At 42.4% G+C, this 21589-nt stretch overlaps 1 protein-coding gene and 1 long non-coding RNA gene across 3 annotated transcripts in view; one reads left to right on the top strand and one right to left on the bottom strand.

Moving 5' to 3' along the window:
* MICU2 (mitochondrial calcium uptake 2) overlaps positions 1–7478 on the top strand; it is a 215461-nt gene extending 207983 nt beyond the window's left edge. For both annotated transcript variants that reach the window (XM_074985444.1, XM_074985448.1), the window contains exons 11-12: positions 4078–4235; positions 5342–7478. In XM_074985444.1, the coding sequence (XP_074841545.1) occupies positions 4078–4235; positions 5342–5446 (263 nt within the window). In that variant the 3' untranslated portion in view covers positions 5447–7478. The remainder of the gene's footprint in view (positions 1–4077; positions 4236–5341) is intronic.
* The window catches only part of LOC142008266 (uncharacterized), a 37064-nt gene that overhangs the window by 12016 nt on the left and 3459 nt on the right, over positions 1–21589 (bottom strand). The gene's annotated exons all lie outside the window — the stretch shown is intronic.

The raw sequence follows: 21589 nt of genomic DNA, 5'->3' as shown, positions 1-21589 counted from the left end.
CACAGTCTAGTGGTCACAGACATCAAGATAAAACTCAAAAGAAAATGTAAGACACAATTTAAGAAAAGAAGAGATGTGGCAAGGCTATATAAGGAAAAAACAGGGGATGCATACAGAACAGCGCTCGAAGAGATTAACAATATCGCCACAGAGAAAGACCTAGATAAGAGAGTCACAGGGATAGCCATCGCTGTAGAAGAGGCAATTGAGCAGACTGTTCCAGAAGAAGAAAAGATCAATAAGAAGTGGATTACCCAGAAGACACTGAAGTTGGTTCAAGAGAAAAGAGCGTTGAAGATCAGAAGAGATGTTTCTGAGATGGCAGAACAGCAATAAAGGATGAAATGCAATGAGGTAAGGAAAGCAGCCAGAAAGGATAAGGAGAAATGGTTAGAGGAGCAATGTGAAGATATTGAGAGGTATTACAGTGAATTTAAGACCCGGGAGGTTTAAAAGACAATTAGGAATATTAATAGGAAATGGCAACCGAAGCAGATGGTGATCAAAGATGAGAACGAAGAAGTGCTCATGAACAAGGAGAAGATTGTTCAGCAATGGACGAGATATTGCACTGATCCATACAAAGCACAGTTGAACCCGAGTGTCTCAGAGAGACTGATTGAAGAATTGAAAGAGATATCTCCCCCGAGCATCGAGAGCAAAACCAATATTTCAAAGGAGGAAGTAGAAAAAGCAGTGAAACAACTAAAGAACAACAAGAGCCCTGGAAATGATAACATCACGGGAGAGATGATCAAATACGGCGAAGAAAGCATGATTCAGGAAATACACCGACTATGTAATATAGCCTGGAAAGAAGCGGAGGCGCCTAAGGAATGGACGAGATCTCTGCCAGTGACAATACCCAAAGAGGAAGTACATTGGAGTGTAAGAACTACAGAACGATTGCCCTAATGAGTCATCTAGATAAGGTGCTGATGATAATACTGACTGAGAGATTAAGACTGCAGACAGAAGAGCATATAGCAGACAAGCAAGCAGGGTTCAGAAAAGATAGAAGTACCATACAGCAGATATTGGCACTAAGACTGATAGGAGAGAAAGCTCGACGAAAGAACAAAAACGTATACACCTGCTTTGTCGATTTTCAAAAGGCATTTGACAGTATAGAGCAGAAAGTGACTTGGGCGGTGCTGGAGTCATACGGAGTGGATAGCAGACTAATACGATTATTGAAAGGTATCAATGATAATGCAGAGGCAGTGGTGAGAACGTGGGGAGTTGGGACGTTGCTGTAAAACAAGTAGAGGTACGAGACAAGGAGATCCAATATTGCCAAGTATCTTCTTCGCACATCTGGAGAAAGCAATGGACAAGATCAAGGAAGAGGTAGAAGGGACATCTGCACACGGGAAAAGAATTAACAACTTGAGGTTCGCGGATGATATAGTTATCATTGAGGAAGATGAGGAGAAGCTAGCGAAAACGGTGCAGGTGTTAAATGAAGAAGGGAAGCTGTACAGACTGATTATGAACATTTAATAAAATTAAAAACTGATATTTGGAGATAAGGAAATAGGAAGGAAGATCACTGTGGATGTTGTTGAACTAGAAAATGTAGAGAAGTTCACATATTTGGGGAGCAACATAAAGTATGATCTAGACTGTAAGAAGGAAATAGCGACTAGAAGAGCAAAAGTAAGAGTAAGTTTGAAGGCGATGGATAAGATCTGAAAAAGCAAAGCAATTAGCTTAAGAATGAAGCTGGGTGTCTTGGAAATTTGTTTATTCAGCAGCATGTTGTATGGATGTGAGACGTGGGTGATAACAAAAGATTTGAAAAGAAGAATATTGGCGTTTGAAAGGAGTTGTTATAGAAAGATTCTGAGAAATGGATGGATGCAGAAGGTCACCAATGAGGAATTACATGGGAAGATACAGCCGAAAGAGAGCCAGCTGCAAAAGGTTATAAAATGAAAGCTACAACTATTTGGACGTATTTGCAGAATGACCGACAAATCAAAAATCAAGACCCTAGTATTCAGCATAATGGATGGTTCAAATAGGAGAGGCAGACACCACAGAGAATGGATAGATGATGTAGTAGATTGGTGCGGAGCTAATCTACAGAAACTAAACCACTCTGCACTGGATAGGGAAAGATGGAAGGAAATAGTGAGAGAGGCATCAGACACAAATGGGTGCTGAACCCACGGTTATTGATGAGGATGAAGCTCATTTCAACCTTATCTTCTTCCACACATCACATGGAGATGCACATCTCATAGAGCTAGAAGGAACCTCAGGAGGTCGTCAAGTCCAGTCCCCTGCCCTATCGGCAGCACCAGGCACCATCCTTGACAGATTTATTTTTTTAATCTATTTGCCTCAGATCCCTAAATAGCATCCTCAAGGATTGAATTCACAACCCTGGGTTTAGTAGGTCAATGCTCAAACCACTGAGCTATCCCTCCCCTCTAAGTGCTCAAGGAGTCTAATACTCCTAAGCCTTGCTACCTCTGTCTGTAGCTCCACCACCTGCTTCCTGAGAGCTTTTATCAGAAGAAACCTCCCACGTTGGATTGTCTCCCCAGCCTGAACTTCAGTAGGTGGAAATTGCATGTCACAGTCCCTGCAAAACCACGCAAGGGTCTGCATAGAGGCATCCCTGGTCAGGAGGTCTCTCTGACTACAGGCACAGCTGGAGGAGACAGAAGCAGTGCTGGCACATGTGTTGCATGCCTTCCTGACCATGGGGGAACTCCCCTGTCAAACTCCCTCTTAAAACTGAACTCTCTGCAGCCCCCTGCCCGCTTTGCTCCCCTGATTGCTCCGACTCTGGTTTTTAAAGCCTGCAAACCTCAGTCGGGCCTCCCCCTCGTTAGTCACACAGGCGAAGGCTGATCCTGAGGCTGATCAAAGACAATCAAGGGATCAAAAAGACTGCAACCTTCCCAGGCACACAATCCCAACTGCCACAGTAACTGAAACTTAAATTACCTGCACTCAGAAATCAAAATGTAAACAGTCAGGCAAACTCGACGTGGTAGTTTGGGGTATAGTTTTGGTTTTGTTTTGTTTTAACAAAAAGCAGTTCTTGACAATGCAAAAATGGAACTAGCTCCCCGCTCAACTCCTTCTCTAAACTCCCTACTGTTTCCAATCACCTGTTCACAAGCTCCCCTGGTCCCTTACTAGCAGCCTTTATAGGCTCTGGCATTCCTGATTGGTAGCCCCAACCCCTGTCCCTCCTGCTCATCTCCTCCCCTGTCCCAAGATATTTATTTAGATCTATGTGTGTTTTCTAATGTTCCAAGACTATAAGGTCTTTGGGACAGGATCTGCTTTTTTGTTACATGTGTATACAGTAGGGCCCTGGGCCTTGGCAGCACCACAATACATATAAATAACAATAAAAATGTGAAAAGTGGAGGACAAAAGATAGAAGGGAGGTGAAGGCCCAGAATGGTATGGCAGCAGTTTCTTCCATGAATTCTATTACACTTTCCTCCTTTCCACTCATTTGAGAAAGGAGCAGACCTGTTCCTAAAGCGTCCTTTAAAAATCAATCAAAAAACTTACAAACTTGTGTACTGCAAACACACTTTTTAGTGGGCTGTGGTTACTAGCTGTTAAAAGAATAGCTCAGGGAGCTGTCAATTGAAGTGGAGTGTTTCTTGAAAAAATGTCTGATAGACAAAGATTTTAATATGGAATTACTTAGCATTAGACTGATTCCACATAAAATGTTAGTATTTTTATAAGACCCTTGTGGGCTATGTGATTGCAATCTATATATACAGGTGTAAGCTGAAAGTAATTAATTCTTTTAATGTGCAGCTATTTTCAGCAAATATTAATGATTACCATTTGGTCTTGTTGCTTCAGAAGAAATGTGAATTTTAAAGCTCATAATACAAACAGCAAAGATGGTATTGAAATACAAAGCAAGCTCAAGAGCATGTTGTTTGAAGTCTTCTAAAATAATCTACTAGTTCACATATCCCAAATACCATAGGTTAGGATACCCAGATGTTTTAATTCATCACTGAATCCTACTATTAAAGTGTGTTTAGTTTTTCTCTATAATGTGTAATATAACATTGTTTTTACTAGCGGAGTTCAAGAGAGCTGTGAAAGTGGCAACAGGACAGGAGCTCTCAGACAATGTTTTGGACACAGTCTTCAAGATCTTTGATTTAGATGGAGATAATCGCCTCAGTCATGGAGAATTTCTGGGAGTAATGAAGAACAGGATGCATCGAGGCTTAAGGGTAACAACACTAGAGTCTGGAAGGTTTTAATTGCCTTTAAATTACAAACAAAACATGTAATTGGGCATTTTTAAGTCTCCTATGTTAACATTTGTAGATGTGAAGGCAAAACTAGTGGATAGGGAAAAAACATTAAAATCTGATTATTCCTATTAATACCAAGTACTGCAGAAAAACTACCATATTACTTAGTGTGCGTGTTGCTCCTAAAAATTCAGGCGCATCTTAAGGATCTGGAATTCAGTGTCTGAGAATGTCTATTTGACATGAACAGAAGGACTCGGTGAAACGGGAATCTCTGAAAAGAGATTCTCACTGATTTTTTTAATCAGAATTGTAATAAGCGTATATGCACACCAGTCATTCTGAGCATGCTTTCCCTTCCTTATCACTGCCTCCAAGTTAACAACCTGTGATACATCAGCGTTTTATGCAGCATCTTGACTTCTCTTCTTAGTGTCTATAGTGTGCGTTTATAATTCTAATTGGAGTATTTCTTATTATACAAAGATTATGAGCTCATCTGTGGTATATAAGAGAAAACTGAGAATTCCTAACATCTGTAATGTGAGAAAGAGCACATATTTGGTAAACTGGCTTCCCAGTGGTATTCTTGTTTTATTTGGGGGAGTGCAAATTTGTTCAGCATTTATTTCAGTTCTCTCTAGCTAGATCTATATTTTATCCAAATGTTATAGTTAAAGATGAACATGAACCAGCAGTCCAGATATGTACTTGCTGATGAATGGAAAAGTTTGAATCTGGACTGAAACTGCAGTTTGGGCCCAACACTAATTATAGTGAAATATTTAACCAGGGAAAAAAAGACCTTCAGCCAATCAAGATTAGCTGTCCTCCTGTCTAAAAAACTTAAGCTGTACAGCAAAATAAGAGGACTGTAGCATATTGAGGGATTGTGAATGCTAATTAGCTGGTGCAGATGTAATGCTTTCCTAATTAAGATTACTCAGTGTTATCCATATGAACTGTGGAAGCAGCAGCATTATTGACCCGCTGTGCTTTTGTGTGTTAAATAGCCATAATATCAGAATGGTATTTTGTGTCAAGATGGAAAAAAATTAATTAATTTTGTTGTTTGAAAACAGGTACCACAACAACAAGGGGTACAAGGATACTGGAAATGTGTGAAAAGAGAAAGCATTAAAGGAGCAAAAGAAGTCTGGAAGCAAACTGGAAAAAGCCCTTTCTAAAAACCATGATTTGTTCTTTTGTTGTTATAAATGTCAGGGGTTGGGGTTTTCCAGTATTTCTTGTTTATATACTGGCTGAATCATGTGTACCTTTTGATTCAGCTTTTAAATATTTAATCCAGTTTCTGATATGGTGATTTTACAGTATTCGTGAAATCAGGTTTGCTTGTGGAATTGTTATGACATCCAGCTTCCATACCTATGTATACACGTTCCAGGAAATGCTAAAGTTTACAAAAACAGACATCAGCAGGATTCCTGTGTGGGGACAGACCCTGCACTCTAACATGCTGGATACTGGAGTTTTAGATCTGGTCACTTACTGAATGTCAGCAGGGCCAACAGCCTCCATGGGCCCTGCTCTACGCCCCCTTGAAGGGGCAGGCCCTCCGGCAGAAGGGCAAGGCTGGGCACAGCCAGTCCTCAGCACAGCTCAGATCATGGTGCCTCCACCCCAACACTGCACAGAGCACACCATGCGGGGCTCCAGCAGCAAGTTAAAGGGACTGAACACCAGCCACCGCAGTGGCAGCCCAAGGCCATTTTGTATTGCAAGGCCTGCTGAGTGTACTGCAGAAATAACATTCACAACCTTAGAATGGAAGACCAGTAGCACAGCAATGTTATCTAATCCAAAATGCACCTGCCAAGATTCCTTTGCAAGGATTGGGAGTTATAAAGGCACAAACTATCTGAACAATCCTAAGGAGATGCAAGGTTTTGGTATCAAAAAGAAAAGCTTTACTATATTGTTTTCTGTCTCATCACTTTTATGAGCTGCCCGTATTCCAAGTGAATGTATTTTTGTTTGCTGTTTTGGTAATAGGATTAACATATCTCAATCAAAACTGGAAATTTCAGACTGTTTACAGAAGCTTTGAAACTTGTAAATACATTGTGAAAGTGAGTGAGCTCCTTAAGACCTCCTCAACAAACAGAATAAATTAGAAAACTGAAATAAAGGTTTGTCATTTTTTAAGATTGCACTCAGACTTGCTTGCAGTTGTCTTAATCGTCTTGCCATATTCATAGCTTGGTGGTTCAGTGTTTAGTAAAGGGAAGAGTACCTTTGTCTATCGGTGTTCTACACTTATTTTTAAACAGGTTTGTTATCTTATCTCTTGAGCCCAAGATTACCAATGCAGTGTCAGGTAAGTACAGAGATAAATAAAGATTAAAGTGTATATTACCCCAGAATACGGAAAGTATATGAGGAGATACATGCCCTTAAACAGTGATTGAAGGAACAAGTTAATATGTATATATACTCATACATACCTGTGATAAATAGTTGTGGTTGGCTCTTGTAATTTTGAGACAAGATTAGCCCTTCTGCCCTGAAGGCAGGAAATTGGTCCTGCTTATAACAGTTCCAGGGTCATTACACCTTTTTCCGACCAGAGTAGAAAGTTTTGCCTTCCAAAATGACTTCCTTCATTGTACTAATATTTTCCAGCCTGTCTTGTTAGCATGTTCCATAAAAGGCAGGTTGCAAGCAAAGGTCTGCCCTCATTGTACATATGCCCATCCACCCATCTGCAGGTAGTTTTCACTGCATTTGAGCTCTTTGCGGGCTTGGAAGCTCCTTTCCTTCTCTGAGCCTTCCAGGGGAGTTAGATATGAACACCAACATGAGACAAAGAACACCGGGGCCCCCTCGTTCGAGATCAGTCAGGATCATCATTACTCAGCCTAGGAAAGGTAATAGATCAGTACTTAAAGAAACCATTGTTCAGCAGTGCAGCTCTCCCAACCTTTCACATGCTTATTTCCCAAGTATGCTAACTGAGATTCAAGGAGAAAAACAGCAATGCCACCTGTCAGCTACCAGTATGCTGCATCACTCTGTCATACTCCTGACTATGACATGGTTACAGAGAGAACACTTGCGTGCCTAGGCTGCATCTACACTAGCAAGTTTTCGAAAAGCCAGCCTGTTTTGAAAAAAACTTGTGGAGCGTCTACACACAGAATCAGAGAGGTAGCCATGTTAGTCTGTATCTTCAAAAACAGTAAGTCCTGTGGCACCTTATAGACTACCAGATATTTGGGAGCATAAGCTTTCGTGGGCAAAGACCTGCTTCGTCAGATGCATGCATGCAGGTCTTTGCCCACAAAAGCTTATGCTCCAAAATATCTGGTAGTCTATAAGGTGCCACAAGACTTGTTGTTTCACACACAGAATGCGCTGTTTCAATCTGTAACTGAAAGAAGGCAGCCCTCTTTCCGGAAGCCCTCTTCCTCTCCCAGATGAGGACGAGTGCCTTTTTCCGAAAGATTCTTTCAGAAAAAAGTGTTTGTAGACACTTCACAGGCCCTTCTTTCAAAAGAGCCATCCTGTGCTAGATTTTTCAATTCCCAGCTCATTCTTTCAGAAGAGTGGGGGCTGTGTGAATGTGCTCTATCAAAAGAGCAGACTGATCTTTCAGTCCACCTTTTTGTGTTTGGATGTACTCTTTCAAACGAAGTGTTTTTGGAAGATCTCTTCCAGAAGAACTTCTTTTGAAGGATCGTTGTAGTGTGGACACAATTCTATTGTCTCTGGACATGAAGAGGCTGTCCAGCAGAACAGCATTTCATCCTGCATGACCTTTCTCTGGAACAGACACTAATGACCACGCCTGTGCTGCCTCCAAGAAGCTACAGGGCTGAAATGAAACGCTCCAAAATGTTTCTGTTCCTTTCTCAGAAACTGAACCCACCAAATGGTTACACCCAACAAAAAGATGATATCGTGATGACTGGGGAGCCAGAACTACCTATTTGGAAGGTAGCTAAAAGTACAAAGCTTAGGCACTGGTTTGACAGAAGCTTTAAGGGAAAGAAAAAAAACAAAGAATTCACAGGAAGATTTCTCCTTATAGCCACAGTAAATTCCAGATTACTGTACTCCCAAAGCACCCCTCCACAGACACTGAAAACAGAGCCAGGAAGAACAGGACAGAACCAAAGAGCCCAATGTCTCCCTAAGATACTTTCTCCCATGTTGGAGAGGAGAACATTCCCCCAGGTATATCGCTATTCAAGTCCTGGCTTTAATACAGGAAGCCTTCAGATTTGCTACATTTATTATAATTTTAGCTCATACAAGGTGCAATGTGCGGGGGGATGATGGCTACTTGCTTCCATTTTTATCCTGCAACTTAACAAATATTTCAATATTCTGTTTTAATTTTTGTTTGTGTGGCTTCTTTTGTTTACTGAATATTTGCAACTTGAACTAGTTTTGAGCCCTGCAACATTGCAATAAAACTTTCTGCTGTTGCTGAAAAGGAACAAATATGGAGTTCTGCAGTTTCATTTTGGTTTGGTATTAAAGTTTTGAGCAAATCTGAACTCTTAAGATCTTGCCAATCCATAGATAGTGGGTATATCTGAGCAAATCCAATGCAATGTGGTAGTGAACAAATCTTGGTTTTGTTTGCATGTTTGTGTGCTGTCAGGGTTCACACAAACCAATTCCCAAATGTGAAACTTCTAAAGCCTCGTAATAAAATTAGATGATCCCCCTATACACCAAATCCAGTACTTTTTCAATGAGCTCTAGTGCTTCCCCTTACTCACTCTGTCCTATACTGTACAATGATTAAAGTAAAAACATAACTATATTATTTCTACCTTCAAAAATATGAGCATTGCCATAATAATTATGGGTAAATATCAAAAGCAAATTAATTTACTCCATACTTATAAACTGACAGTCTCTCTAGCAGCATCTAGAGGAACTCAAGTGGGAGCACTTTGCTACATGTAGAATTTGACGAATATTCATTTATCATAAGGGACTTCTTTGCTCTTCCTACTGAAATGTTTATTGAATAAATTATTTTAACAAGGGTGAACAATATATTCATTAATTCCTCATCAGTTGCAGCCCTTATACTGAAGGAAGCATTGTTTGCTTATGAAAGTTGCCACTTACGATCTTTATCAATGTTCACTGTGTACACTCCTCTGTATGTCAGTAGGGGGCAAAGTGTGACAGCAAAGAGGAGTTAAGTTACATTATTTCCTTCTATGTCACTTTACATCTTCAATGTGTCCTACAAAATCAGTCATTTGACAGTTATGGGCATGAACATAATCTGATCTAGATATATAATAAAATATTTTTACATACCTGTTTTGGCCACACTTTGCATGATTCTGAACCAGAAATGGGTCAACACATTCACGCCAAGTTTGAGGAAAAAACTGTGAGGTTCTTGTGCCACAATTTGTTTTGTACTCTGAAATTTAATCTTGTTTGTAATGAAACAAAGTTTGGTCATCAAAAGACTCCAATACAGAAAGCACGCTCCTGCAGCCTCTTTGAATAGAAAACCCATTGTTCAATGATGTCATGGTCATTATCGGTCATTAACGAGCTGACCTAGCTACAGCTTCTGAAGTATTACTGATCACAAGAGCAACATGCAGATGATGACAAACACAGACATGCACTGTTAGCATCTAGCCAACCAAATAAATTCCTTGTAAAGGAACTGAAGATGTGACCCAACAAGAGGTGAAATAGCCCATTCACAATCGGAAACCTGAGAGACCATGGCATGGACAAAATTAATCTGCAGACAAGGGCACCTTTCTTCGCTGTCCCTGTTGATTGAACAATTTCTGGTTGGTTCAGTAATGTAAGAATCAATGTGGCATACGTAGAGAAAGAGCCCCCATTAGGCTAGTACTGGCATAGTTGGTGAGTTCAGTTCAGTAACAATAACCCACTAGTGTAGAACTCTCCCCATCCCCATCAGCAACTTGTCTGCTGTTCATGTAATCTGGAGCAGTGTCACCGGAATGGATATTATAAATAATGTTCTGTTTCTTTAAAGGCGACAAAATCCAGAATTTTCAAACCTGGGCATCAAAGTCAAACACCAAACACCATATTTGGGCCTCTTCATGAAAGTGCCCTGATTTTCCAAATTGCTGAGAACCCATAACAAAATGAAGTTGCTGGGAGCTAACCCAGATTTGAAAAGATTTTTTTTTTAATCTTAACGAACTGTGAGGAAGATTCCCTTGGTAATCTTGTGCTTTTTATTAAATTATAGCAAGCTTCCTGTGAAGTATAAGAAGATGTAGAAAGGAAGTGTGTAACATTTTCCCATTGAAGTTTGGCATGGAGGAAGACAGGTGTTTTAAAATATTTGGCAGCCCACAGGCAGAGTGGTGGTGGGAGAAAATAATGCAGGTCAATGTCATTGCTACAGTTTCACTGGGGACAAAAATTAGAAAAAAAAAATTCTCAGTATTATGTGATTTGGTTATGATCCCTTTAATGAATCTACTTGGGAAATTATTTTGGAATGAGTATCACTATTAAAAGTTTTGTGTGTGATGCAGTAGACATTTTCAAACCCTGCATTCAATCCCCTGGAACTCTCAAATAACTGGCATTTTAACCATAAGTGAATTTTAGTTAAGTTTTCCATAAGTACAGTGTCATGAAAGTAAATACAAATAAATACAGTAAATCCAGTATATGTTTACAGTGTACAACACTACTGTTAGTAAATAAAGTATTCTGCATACATTTTTGTTTGTTAGTATCTAAGCTTGTTTTACTTTAGTGTTATGCATTGATAGGTGTACTGCTTTATTATCCAGAATATTTGAATATCCGGCAACCTCCTGGTCCCAGAGCTGCTGGATATGAAAGAGTTTACTGTGCAGAAGAGCAGAGGAGCTAATTGAAGCAGTCAGGGTAGCTGAACCAAAATACAATTGCATCGCAGTATAATTTAGGTTTAACATTTCAGGAGGTACTGTGAGGGAGAAGAGAAACTGCCATCCAGCACAGCTTGTCTTAAAGGAACTCTTTGGGTTCTACTAACCCCACCCTGCTATGCCTGCAGCCAGTGCCAGGACTAAAGTGGGGAGAAAAGAAGGGAGCCTGGCTCAGTTGAGGCTGACTGGTAATGAGGCAGGAGCTCTCTCTTTGTGCCTGCCTGAAGGGGTAATCTGCGACCTTCCAACCAGCTCAGCCTTATGTGGCAAGTAAGCGCTCCCAGACAAGAGAGAGCTGTAAATAAGCCCTGGTACCCAGCATAAATGTCTAGGCAAGTGCCATCAAACTGGGCTAGTGGATTCTAGCCCCAAACTGAAGACGCTTGTAGGAAGTAGCCCAGTGATGAGCTCCAATGCTGGAAGGGAGGCCCATCTCCCCTTTTTAGTGGTGGTTGTACACAGAAATTGGGCAGGGACCATGTAAAATAAGGAGATCCTGGGTCCCTCTGCCCTTATATACTGAAAAAACAGCAAGCAGAGCACTAGCCTGTCTAACCCCAGTAGCTGCTATCACAACGTGCCAAAGAGTGATCAAGTGCTGCTAAACTTCGGAAAAGGAGATTTCACTAAAATGAGATTACTCAAAAAGGCTTTAAATGTAAAAGTAAGGGAAACAAAATCCCTATGTTGGATACTGCACAAGCATAACAATAATGAGAACGAATGTCTGAGGGGTACCCGTGTTAGTCTCTACACACAAAAACAACAAGAAGTCCTGTGGCGCCTTATAAACGAACAGATTTTTGAAGCATAATCTTTGCCCACGAAATCTTATGCTCCAAAATGTTAGTGTATAAGGTGCCACAGGACTTCTTGTTAATGAGGGTGGAGTTTCTGAGCAAAAGACAGCTGAACAGAAAGGGAACCAGGAAGTCGAGAAGGAAATGGATATGGCCCTTGTGTCTGAGAAGCTGTCCTCCAGCCATTCTTCAACGTTGGGAAGTCTGGACCTCGTGAAGTCAATAAACAGGATCATCAGTTATATCACAGCAGGGAAATTAAATGGGCCAAACTGGAGTTTGGAGAGCAAGGGTGAAATTCACAAAGGAACTGAGGCATGGTGGCACTAAACACTGCAATGTCTAACTTTCAGGTGCCTAGAAAAATCACTAGGATTCACAAAGCCTGAGTTCAATGCTCAGGCTTCCTGAGTAGAGGCCAGGTGCTTAAGAATGAGCTCATAAAACTCAGCATGCTGGGTGGCTCCCTACTTAAGATAGCCAATGGGAGATGCCAAGGCATCTAAGCCCCAAATGACATTTTGTCGACAAAACTCATGGAGTGTCTATGAGATACTGTTGACAGAATGCGGCACTTTTCCCCCACAGGTTCTGTGTCTACCCCACGAGGCAGAATGCCAGTGTTGCCGGATTCTATCGACAAAACTATAGTGCAGTCACTCCGGGGGGTGGGAATTTTGTCAACAGACCGGTCCTCCATGGTTTCAGCCAGCTGGAGCCAGGACACGCCCTATCCACCACAATCACAGCTCTATGTCCCATGCCTCTGGCCAGTCTTAAAGGTGGAGTGAGCCCTGGGAACCCTATAGCAGGAAGTAGGCAGTGTGCAAGCAACAGAGCCATCATGCTGTCTGTTGCCTGTTCCCCAGCCACTCCCTGCAGCCACAGACACAACGTGGCAGCTTCACAGCCACCCTAAGACCACCCTAGCTCTTCCAGGGAGCAAGGAGAGGAGTCCCAGAACCTCCCGCTGGGTGCAAAGAGGTGGGCCCTGTCATGGATGGAGCCAGAGATCCTGAACCTGCTGTGCCTCTGGTCCAAGGAGAGTGAGTTACTGGACCTGGCTGCCAACAGGCAGAATGCCCTGACTATAGCCAGGTCTCCACTTCCCTGTGGCATGCAGCCACCCAGTCTGGACCATGGATAGGTCTGGGCACAAATAAAGGAGCTGCACCAGGGTTATACCCGGGCCTGCGATCCCGCACGCCAGTTGAGGGCATGACAGGCAAGCTGCCCACACTATGATGAGCTACAGCAGATCCTGCAGGCACAGGACACCTCCCCTCCTGAGACCCCATCCCTCCAACACAGCCAAGGAGACACCCACCCCCAAGAACCAGAGTCCCACCCCCCAGGGAATTGTGGCCTGGGACCCAGGGCAAGCTGGAACCAGACAGTGACATGACCCTCTTCAGCAGCATGCAGATCCTCATCGTTACCTTGGAGTGGGGTCACTCCTCCAGCCAGCACACCTCCAGGACCTCCCCAGACCTATTCGAGGGACCCTCAGGTGAGTACCTCATGGGGCACACACCCTGGGGCATGCGGGGGCAGGCGCAGATGGGACTTCCTGCAAGCCACTCCAGGCTGGCTCAGGTAGGATCCCACCCCACAGGCCCAGCAGGTACACATGTGCAAAGCAGCGTGTTCCACCCAGTCCGCCCACGCAGCTTCCCAGCACAGGTGCTGACCCACTGGAGGCTGCAAGAACCCCAGGGGAGGGGGGCCCACCTGTCCCTGACAGAGCTAAGAGACAGCCTGACCCCCAGACACACTACCAGGGACTGTGGCTCTCACGCATGCCTGCAGGCAACAAGGCAGCACCCACCTCCATAGACAGCACCTTGACCCTCACACACGCAGGGGCTAGGGAGCTCCCAGGGGACCAGGCCATGCCTGGCTCACCTGCCACCCATGTGGGAACACCACCAGGGCTGGACAACCCCCCTTGACTGGTGGCCCAGTGGGTGGAGGGGCGCAGGGACCGTCCTGGTCCTCAGGCTGCCGCTGACCCCCTGTGCAGCATGGCCTGCCTGTGCTTCTTGGACATCCCCATCCCCCAGCCTGGGATTGGGGGCTGCCACTCACGAGGAGTAGGGGAGTGGGCCTTGGGGGCCATGTGGCGGGAAGGACTTTCACCATCTCCCCTCTTTGTCTCGGTTACAGCTGCACTTTCAGAGGGCTGGGCCAGCCCCACCTCCCCACCAGGGCCAGCCAATTCCAGGGAGAAGCTGGAGCTGGTTGTGCCATGGGGACCACCAGCAACGGGAGGTGTTGGCATGCCACTGTGGCAGGGGGGTGGGCCCATGACCAGAGGGCTCATCGCTGTACCAAGGAGGACTGGGGGGACCTTGGGCAGGTTGCCAACCTCATGGAACAGTGGCTGCAGGCTGACAAGACATGGTGGGCACAGGACCAGCTGATGTCCCACCTAGACACCGTCATCCAAAACCTGTGGCCGTGTACTGAATTAATATAATTTTAAATGGTCCTTTAAATAGGTTGCTATTGCTGCTACTAGTTGCGTTAGGCTTGACTGATGTAGTTCTCAGGGGGCAGAGGCTTTCAGTGGGGATAAATACAGCCATTCGTGAAAGATTAAAGCTTGTATTCTTCTGACTGAAATACATATATTCAGTTGAAGGGAGCCCCAAAGAACATTATCCTAAAAGAGACGTAAGCAATAAGTATCAGAGAGGCAGCCATGTTAGTCCGTATCTTCAAAAACAACAAGAAGTCCTGTGGCACCTTATAGACTAACAGATGTTTTGGATCATAAGCTTTCATGGGCAAAGACCCGCTTCGTCGGTTGCATGAGTGGGGGCTATCTAGCACGAGAGATGATAAAGGACAGAAAGTGAGATGTAGGCATGATGTGATATATCAGCAGAGGCGAATCCACTATTGAGCTACACATGCAAACGTGTTACCTCAAGAACAGAGAAGTACTAAGTTTATTTTCTACAACCCTTGTGCTTCCGAACCTTAAATATCACGTTCCGTTCTATTTTACCAGCAAGATATTGTCAAAATGCAATGAGTTAAGAAGAGAGCAATAGAAATGATTACTGGCTTGACAGATTAATTTATGAGGAAAGATGAGTGTGTACACTTTGACTAAGCGTTGATAATGGAGGCAGCAACAGTTTAAAAATTATGGGGCTTGGCTACACTTGCCCCCCAGCTTCGAAGGGACATGGTAATCAGGGTGATGGGAGATTACTAATGAAGTGCTGCAGTGAATACACAGCATTTCATTAGGCTAATTCTCCCCTGCGGCAACTTCGAAGTGCCGGCGTGCTGTGTAGTCGCGGGCATGGTGTAAAGGCACTTCGAAGTGCCTGCAGCTACATGGCATGCCAGCGCTTCAAAGTCTGATACTTCGAAGTTGCTGTGGGGGAGAATTAGCCTAATGAAATGCTGCGTATTCACCGCAGCACTTCATTAGTAATCTCCCATCACCCTGATTACCATGCCCCCTTCGAAGCTGGGGGCCAGTGTAGACCAGCCCATGGACAGACATCCCTTTCACTTGAAGGCTACAGAACTAGATGGTCAAAATGCAAGCAAAGAAAACGTACAGGTGGGAACATATCTGCTTGGGCATGGAAATGACATGGATAATTTACTGAGCCTTTTCCTTTTTCTAATTTCTATGATTTATAGGAGTATATTTTTTCTGAAAGATTAAACAGATACACAAAGAATAACTTGTGCCAAAATAAAGCATACATTGTTGTAATGTGCCCACATATTATCATTTGATATCTGTGGCTGGCTTAAGCTCTAATGTGAGTTCATTGTTTTCGCTAGGTGAACACAATTTCCACAAGGTGGCTCCCTTGCTTTTCCAAATATTAGTCTTCCCAGTGAATCAATTCAGACTGTGGGTGGAGGGCTTTTTTCCCCCCCAAAGTAAGAAATGAATGAAATCTATGAAATTGGTAAGAGTCCAGCAGAGGGCATAGAACAGGTTGCCCAGGGAGGTAGCAGAGTCTCCACCATTAGAGGTTTTCAAGGCCAGGCTTGACAAAGCCCTGGCTGGAATGATTTAGTTGAGAGTGGTCCTTGTTTGAGTAGGAGGTTGGACTAGATCAGGGTGAGCAATTTTTTTGCATAAGGCCCCTCTCTTTGTTCCTGCAATTAGTCTAATGTAATCCAAACTGACAGAAATTTTTGTTATGTTCATATAGAATAAAAAAAACAAAAAGCTTTCTACATGTGTAAGAAAATAAGTATGCGGAATGTAAGAACTTTATTAATTGGCGTATAAATGTGAGTGCACATACATTAAAAGAGTAACATATTTCAACACATGTAATGAGATGGATGAGCCTGAGACCCAGCACCTGATTTTGTTGTGTCCCCTCACTCCCCGATGAAATTTCATGGCACCATAAAATCCTAAGGCTGGAAGGGATCTCAGGAGGTCACCTAGTCCAGCCCCCTGCCCAAAGCAGGATCAACCCCAACTAAATCATCCCAGCCAGGACCATGTTGTCAAGTCCCAGTCCCAGGACCAGGACTTAAAAACCTCTAGGGATGGAGATTCCCCCACCTCTCTCAGTAACATATTCCAGTGCTTCACTGCCCTCCTGGTGGAATAGTTTTTCCTACTATTTAACCTACATCTCTCCCTCTGTAACTTAAGATCATTGCTCCTTGTTCTGCCATCTGTCACCACTGTCAATGAGTCTTTCTCCATCCACACACCCCCAAGAGGGTCTGCCCCTGACCTTGCACACCTATGGACTGGATGGCCTCCTGAGGTCTCTTCCAACCCTAATCATCTTTATGATGCTATGATAATGCAGGAAGGTAGAGGGAGTACCAGGAATAGCAACCATGTGTTCTGTCTTCTAGGCCCTTGCCTAAACCAGCGGTTCCCAACCTTTTCCAGGCGAGGTCCCATTTTGACAATTCAGGAAGACTTGGTGACCCAAGGGTGGATGGGAAGTGAAAATTACTTACTGCAAGAGTCTATTAAGTGGCCTGCCTGGGGTGGCTACAAATATCAAAGGTGGAGAAGCTGTGTTTGTAATGCGTAATTGCTTCTCTATTGACAATGATAACTGCTAGATGTGGCAGTGTTAAGGGGCTGCAAATGGCTTCTTTGAGAGCTATGTGCCTCTCACCCTTAACAAATCTAATCGTGACCCATGTTTGGGTCCCAGCCCATAGGTTGGGAATCCCTGGCGTAAACCTATTTTAGATAACATCCCTTTCCAATGGATAACCTTATATCTCAATACCTATATATTTATGCATTTATTACTGATTTATACAACAGAACTGCTCAGAGGTTCAAGTCAAGATCAGGCCTCATGGTAAACACTATGCAATTTCCCATGGTCCCATAAAGTTTGTTTACAGCCACCAATTCCGACTCTCACTATTCTGTGCTGTTACGTAGCTCTAATTTACCCCTAAATGTCTTGGAAGAGCCCAGTAAGCAGTGGAAGTGTTGGTAATTCTTCTAGACAATATTGACCTGTGGTTCGGCAAATTCTCTTGTACAGCACCAGTCAGGACCCCTTGAAATTAAGAAAAAAAGCAATACTGGCATTTTCCATAATTTCTACACGCACAGTCCAGAGAATGGAACAAATGGGCCCTAACTTAGCTACAAAATCATATTTTTAATTGTAAACTTCTTCTATATGCCTACTCTGATACTTACACATATCTAAAGGTAAATTGTTTGGAATTTATTGAAATGTTTCTTTCTCGTATAGTTATATTGCTTAACAGACTCTTCTGTAAAATCATAGAATTCTAGGGCTGGAAGAGACCTCAGGAGATCATTGAGTCCAACCCCGTGCCCAAAGCAGAATCAACCCTAACTAGATCATCCCAGTCAGGACTTGAAAAACCTCTAAGGGTGGAGATTCCACCACCTCTCTCAGTAATGCATTCCAGTGCTTCGCCACCCTCCTGGTGAAACAGTTTTTCTAATATCCAACCTACACCTCCCCCACTGTAACTTGAGACCACTACTCCTTGTTCTGCCATCTGTCACTACTGAGAACAGTCTCTCTCAGTCCTCTTTAGAGCCCCGCTTTCAGGAAGCTGAAGGTTGCTATCAAATTGCCCCTCACTCTTTTTTTCTGCAAACTAAATAAGGCCAAATCCCTCAGCCTCTCTCATAGGTCATGTGCTCCAGCCCCCTAATTATTTTTGTTGCTCTCCACTGGACCCTCTCCAGTGCATCCGCATCCTTTCTATACTGGGAGGGGACCAGAACTGGATGCAATACTCCAGATGTGGCCTAACCAGTGCCAAGGAGAGGAGAATAATTAACTTCTCTAGATCTGCTGGAAATGCTCTTCCTAACAAACTCCAATATGCAATTGCCCTTCTTGGCTACAAGGGCACACTGATGATTCATATCCAGGCTCTCGTCCACTGTAATCGCCAGGTCCTTTTCTATTGCTCTGGTACTTAGCCAGTCAGTCCCCAGCTTGTAACAATGCTTTGGATTCTTCCACCCAAGTGCAGAAGTGAAACTTCCCACACCAAGAATCGAACCAGGCCATCTGGATGAAAACCAGGAAGCCTAATTGTATAGGAGGCTAACTGGAGTATTAAATAAATAGTTGAGTCATTGCTCATATAGCCAGAAGATACTACTGTGATCATCGAATCTCTGACCTCCTATATCATGCAGGCCATAGCACTTACGAGTCACTGATAACTTGGAAGGAAATGAATGTGAATGTTTTGTATCAGCACCAGATGGGATAGTATCTCCTACAGACCACTAAATCATTGCTAGAGAAGAGGTTGGCTGCCTCCTTATGTATCTATCTAAAATGTTCAGGGAAAAAAGCTGCATGATCATGGAGGACAACATATACTGTGTTATATACTAGTAAAGTGATATATACTAATAAAGTGATGTATCACACACACACACAAAATATTTTGGTGCTTTAATAGGGCCAGCTTCACAAGCATGAAGACATTTATGAGCCAAATCAGTTGGTAGAAAGAAATTAATCAGAAAAGTGTGAATTATAATTGGAACAATTTCTAGATGCCCAAAAAGCCACAGTCAAGGAAAAAGCCTGTACTTTTTTTTTAAGTTAGGAATCAAGGCAAAAGTTAAATTTTATATATATAAAAAAAACAAATGGAAGAAAAGGGAACTTATTAGTAATGAACTGATATTATGAATTGTAGAAAACTGTTAAATGAAGCAAGGGATAAAAGGAGACATTTGTAGCCTGCAAAGTTAATGAAAATTAGAAGGTGTTTTAAAATACATTAGTAGAAAAAAAGAATCCTGATTGGTTTGACCTCTATAGTCCAGACTTTCATAGGCTGGCAATATCTGTGGTCCAGCATTCCTGGGGTTGCTCCCAGCCTGGAGAATAAAGGATTATTCATAATGTTGATAATACTCTTTCCATTCCCCTTGTATCTGAGGGGGATAGTAAATGGAAGCTACATCAGATATTTTAAAATCAGCAGATCCAGATAATTTGCATCTAGAAGTTTAAAATGAGATGGCTGAGGATTTCACAGTTGATGTTGATTTTCTGTAAGTCTTGCATTAGTGGGAAATTTCAAGATTAGAAAAATGTGCCCACTTTGACTTGTAGACTAACAGATATTTTGGAGCATAAGCTTTCATGGGCAAAGACCCACTACATGCATTTGACTCACAAATCATGCATCTGGTGAAGTGGGTCTTTGCCCACGAAAGTTTATGCTCCAAAATCTGTTAGTCTGCAAGGTGCCACAGGACTTTTTGTTTTTAATCACAAAAAGGAAGCTTAGAATAAGTGAAAATTTGGACATATACTAGGGAGAAATATAAAAACATTATTTGAGCATGCAGGGTGTAATCAGGAACACCAAAGTGCAACTGGAGATGCAGCTAGCAAAGAATGTGAAGGACAGCAGAATCGTGGATTCTCAGGATAATGCCACATCCTGCAAATATGCCTAAATTCTTTCTTCAGAGATGTGCACTTAACTATATTGTTTGCCAGCACACTGTTTACGATGCAATCAAGATCACCCTGAATTGCACGGCTACCTCACTGAGATTGTGCTTTGAAGTGTTTGGATTTGCAAGGTATTTTTATAGTCCCAGAGAGGTAGCCATGTTAGTAGCTTCACAAAAAAGCCAAACAGCCCTGTAGCATCTTAAAGACTAACAATTTTTTTTAATTAGGTAATGAGTGTTCATGGGTGGGTCTTACCCATGAAAGCTCATTACCTAATAAATAAAATTGTTAGTCTTTAAGGTGCTACAGGACTCCTTGTGGGTTTGTTTGTTTGTGTTTGAGAAGGTATTTTTATATAAAACTTGTGTATTTCACACTAAATTTAATAATAGTTTCAAAGCAACTCTCATCTCTCTGCCTACAAGTTCACTGTGAGCAGATATGGTCTCCCAACACACTATGCAAAATCAGCTGAATATTTTGTCTGTACTGATACAGAACCCAACAGCAAACTCTCAAAGGAAATATGTGCCAGTATGTAGATATGTTCCCTTGTGCTAGTTTGCACTGAGATATATAAGAAGAATCAGTTTTACTAAGACAACAAGAAGTCCTATGGCACCTTATAAAGTAACAGATATTTTGGAGCATAAGCTTTTGTGGGCAAAGACCCACTTCATCAGATGTTTATAGAGAAATTTGTAACCCTTTGTATACTAGATCACTGAATTACTGCAAAAAGCAACAAACACAAATTTGACTTTCCCCAGCAAACATGAAGTATTTAATTAATCCATTTTGTAATAGAATTCTCCATTGACCCTCACTGTTGTCAGCTTTAAAAAACATTTAAAGTGCTGCTCTGTTCTGAAAAATGGCTGCACAAATTGTAACTGGGGTTTTCTTGTTGGCTGTGTCTACAATTGCCTTCCTCTTTCGAAAGAGGCATGCAAATGAGGGAAAATAAAATGCAAATGAGTCTGATTTGCATACCTGGTGCCTCATTTGCATATTCTCCTTTCAAAAGAGTTTCCTTTGAGAGTAAAAAAGCAGTGTAGATGTGGCTCTTTCAAAAGTAAACCCCATCTTCAAAAGAATTCTATTTTGTTTCAGGAAGAAGGATTCTTTTGAAGATGGAGTTAATTTTTGAAAGAGCCACGTCTACCCTGCTTTTTCCCTTTCAAAATGAGAATATGCAAATGAGGCATCAGATATGTAAATCAGTGCCTCATTTGCATTTCCAATTTTCCTCATTTGCCTGCCTCTTTTGAAAGAGGAATGCAACTGTAGACACATGTTCTGCCTTAGTGACATCAAAGTTTGCGAATGGGTTTCTACCTGGCAGCCTTACTGAGGTAGGGTTTTTCCTTATGCACTATCATCACTTGTAATTAAAATCTTTAGTAAAAAAAATATGAAGAATATTTAATAAAAATAAAATCACCAAGTTTGAACAGAATGTAATTGAAGGTAGGTCTCCTTGGCCACCAGCGTACACTCATAATGTATCTTCACACAAATGCAAGAGAATTAAAAGGAAACGTTCATTATTTTAAAAAGTCAACACTGTTAAACTGAAGAATAGAGAAGACTTTGATGTCCACGCAATCCACTTCAGGTGGGGGTTCACAGAATTGTATGGCTAAAAAGGACCTCAAGAT

The sequence above is a fragment of the Carettochelys insculpta genome, chromosome 1 (assembly GCF_033958435.1).
Source record: "Carettochelys insculpta isolate YL-2023 chromosome 1, ASM3395843v1, whole genome shotgun sequence".
Classification (NCBI taxonomy): domain Eukaryota; kingdom Metazoa; phylum Chordata; order Testudines; family Carettochelyidae; genus Carettochelys; species Carettochelys insculpta.
This window is presented reverse-complemented; position numbering and strand designations above follow the sequence as displayed.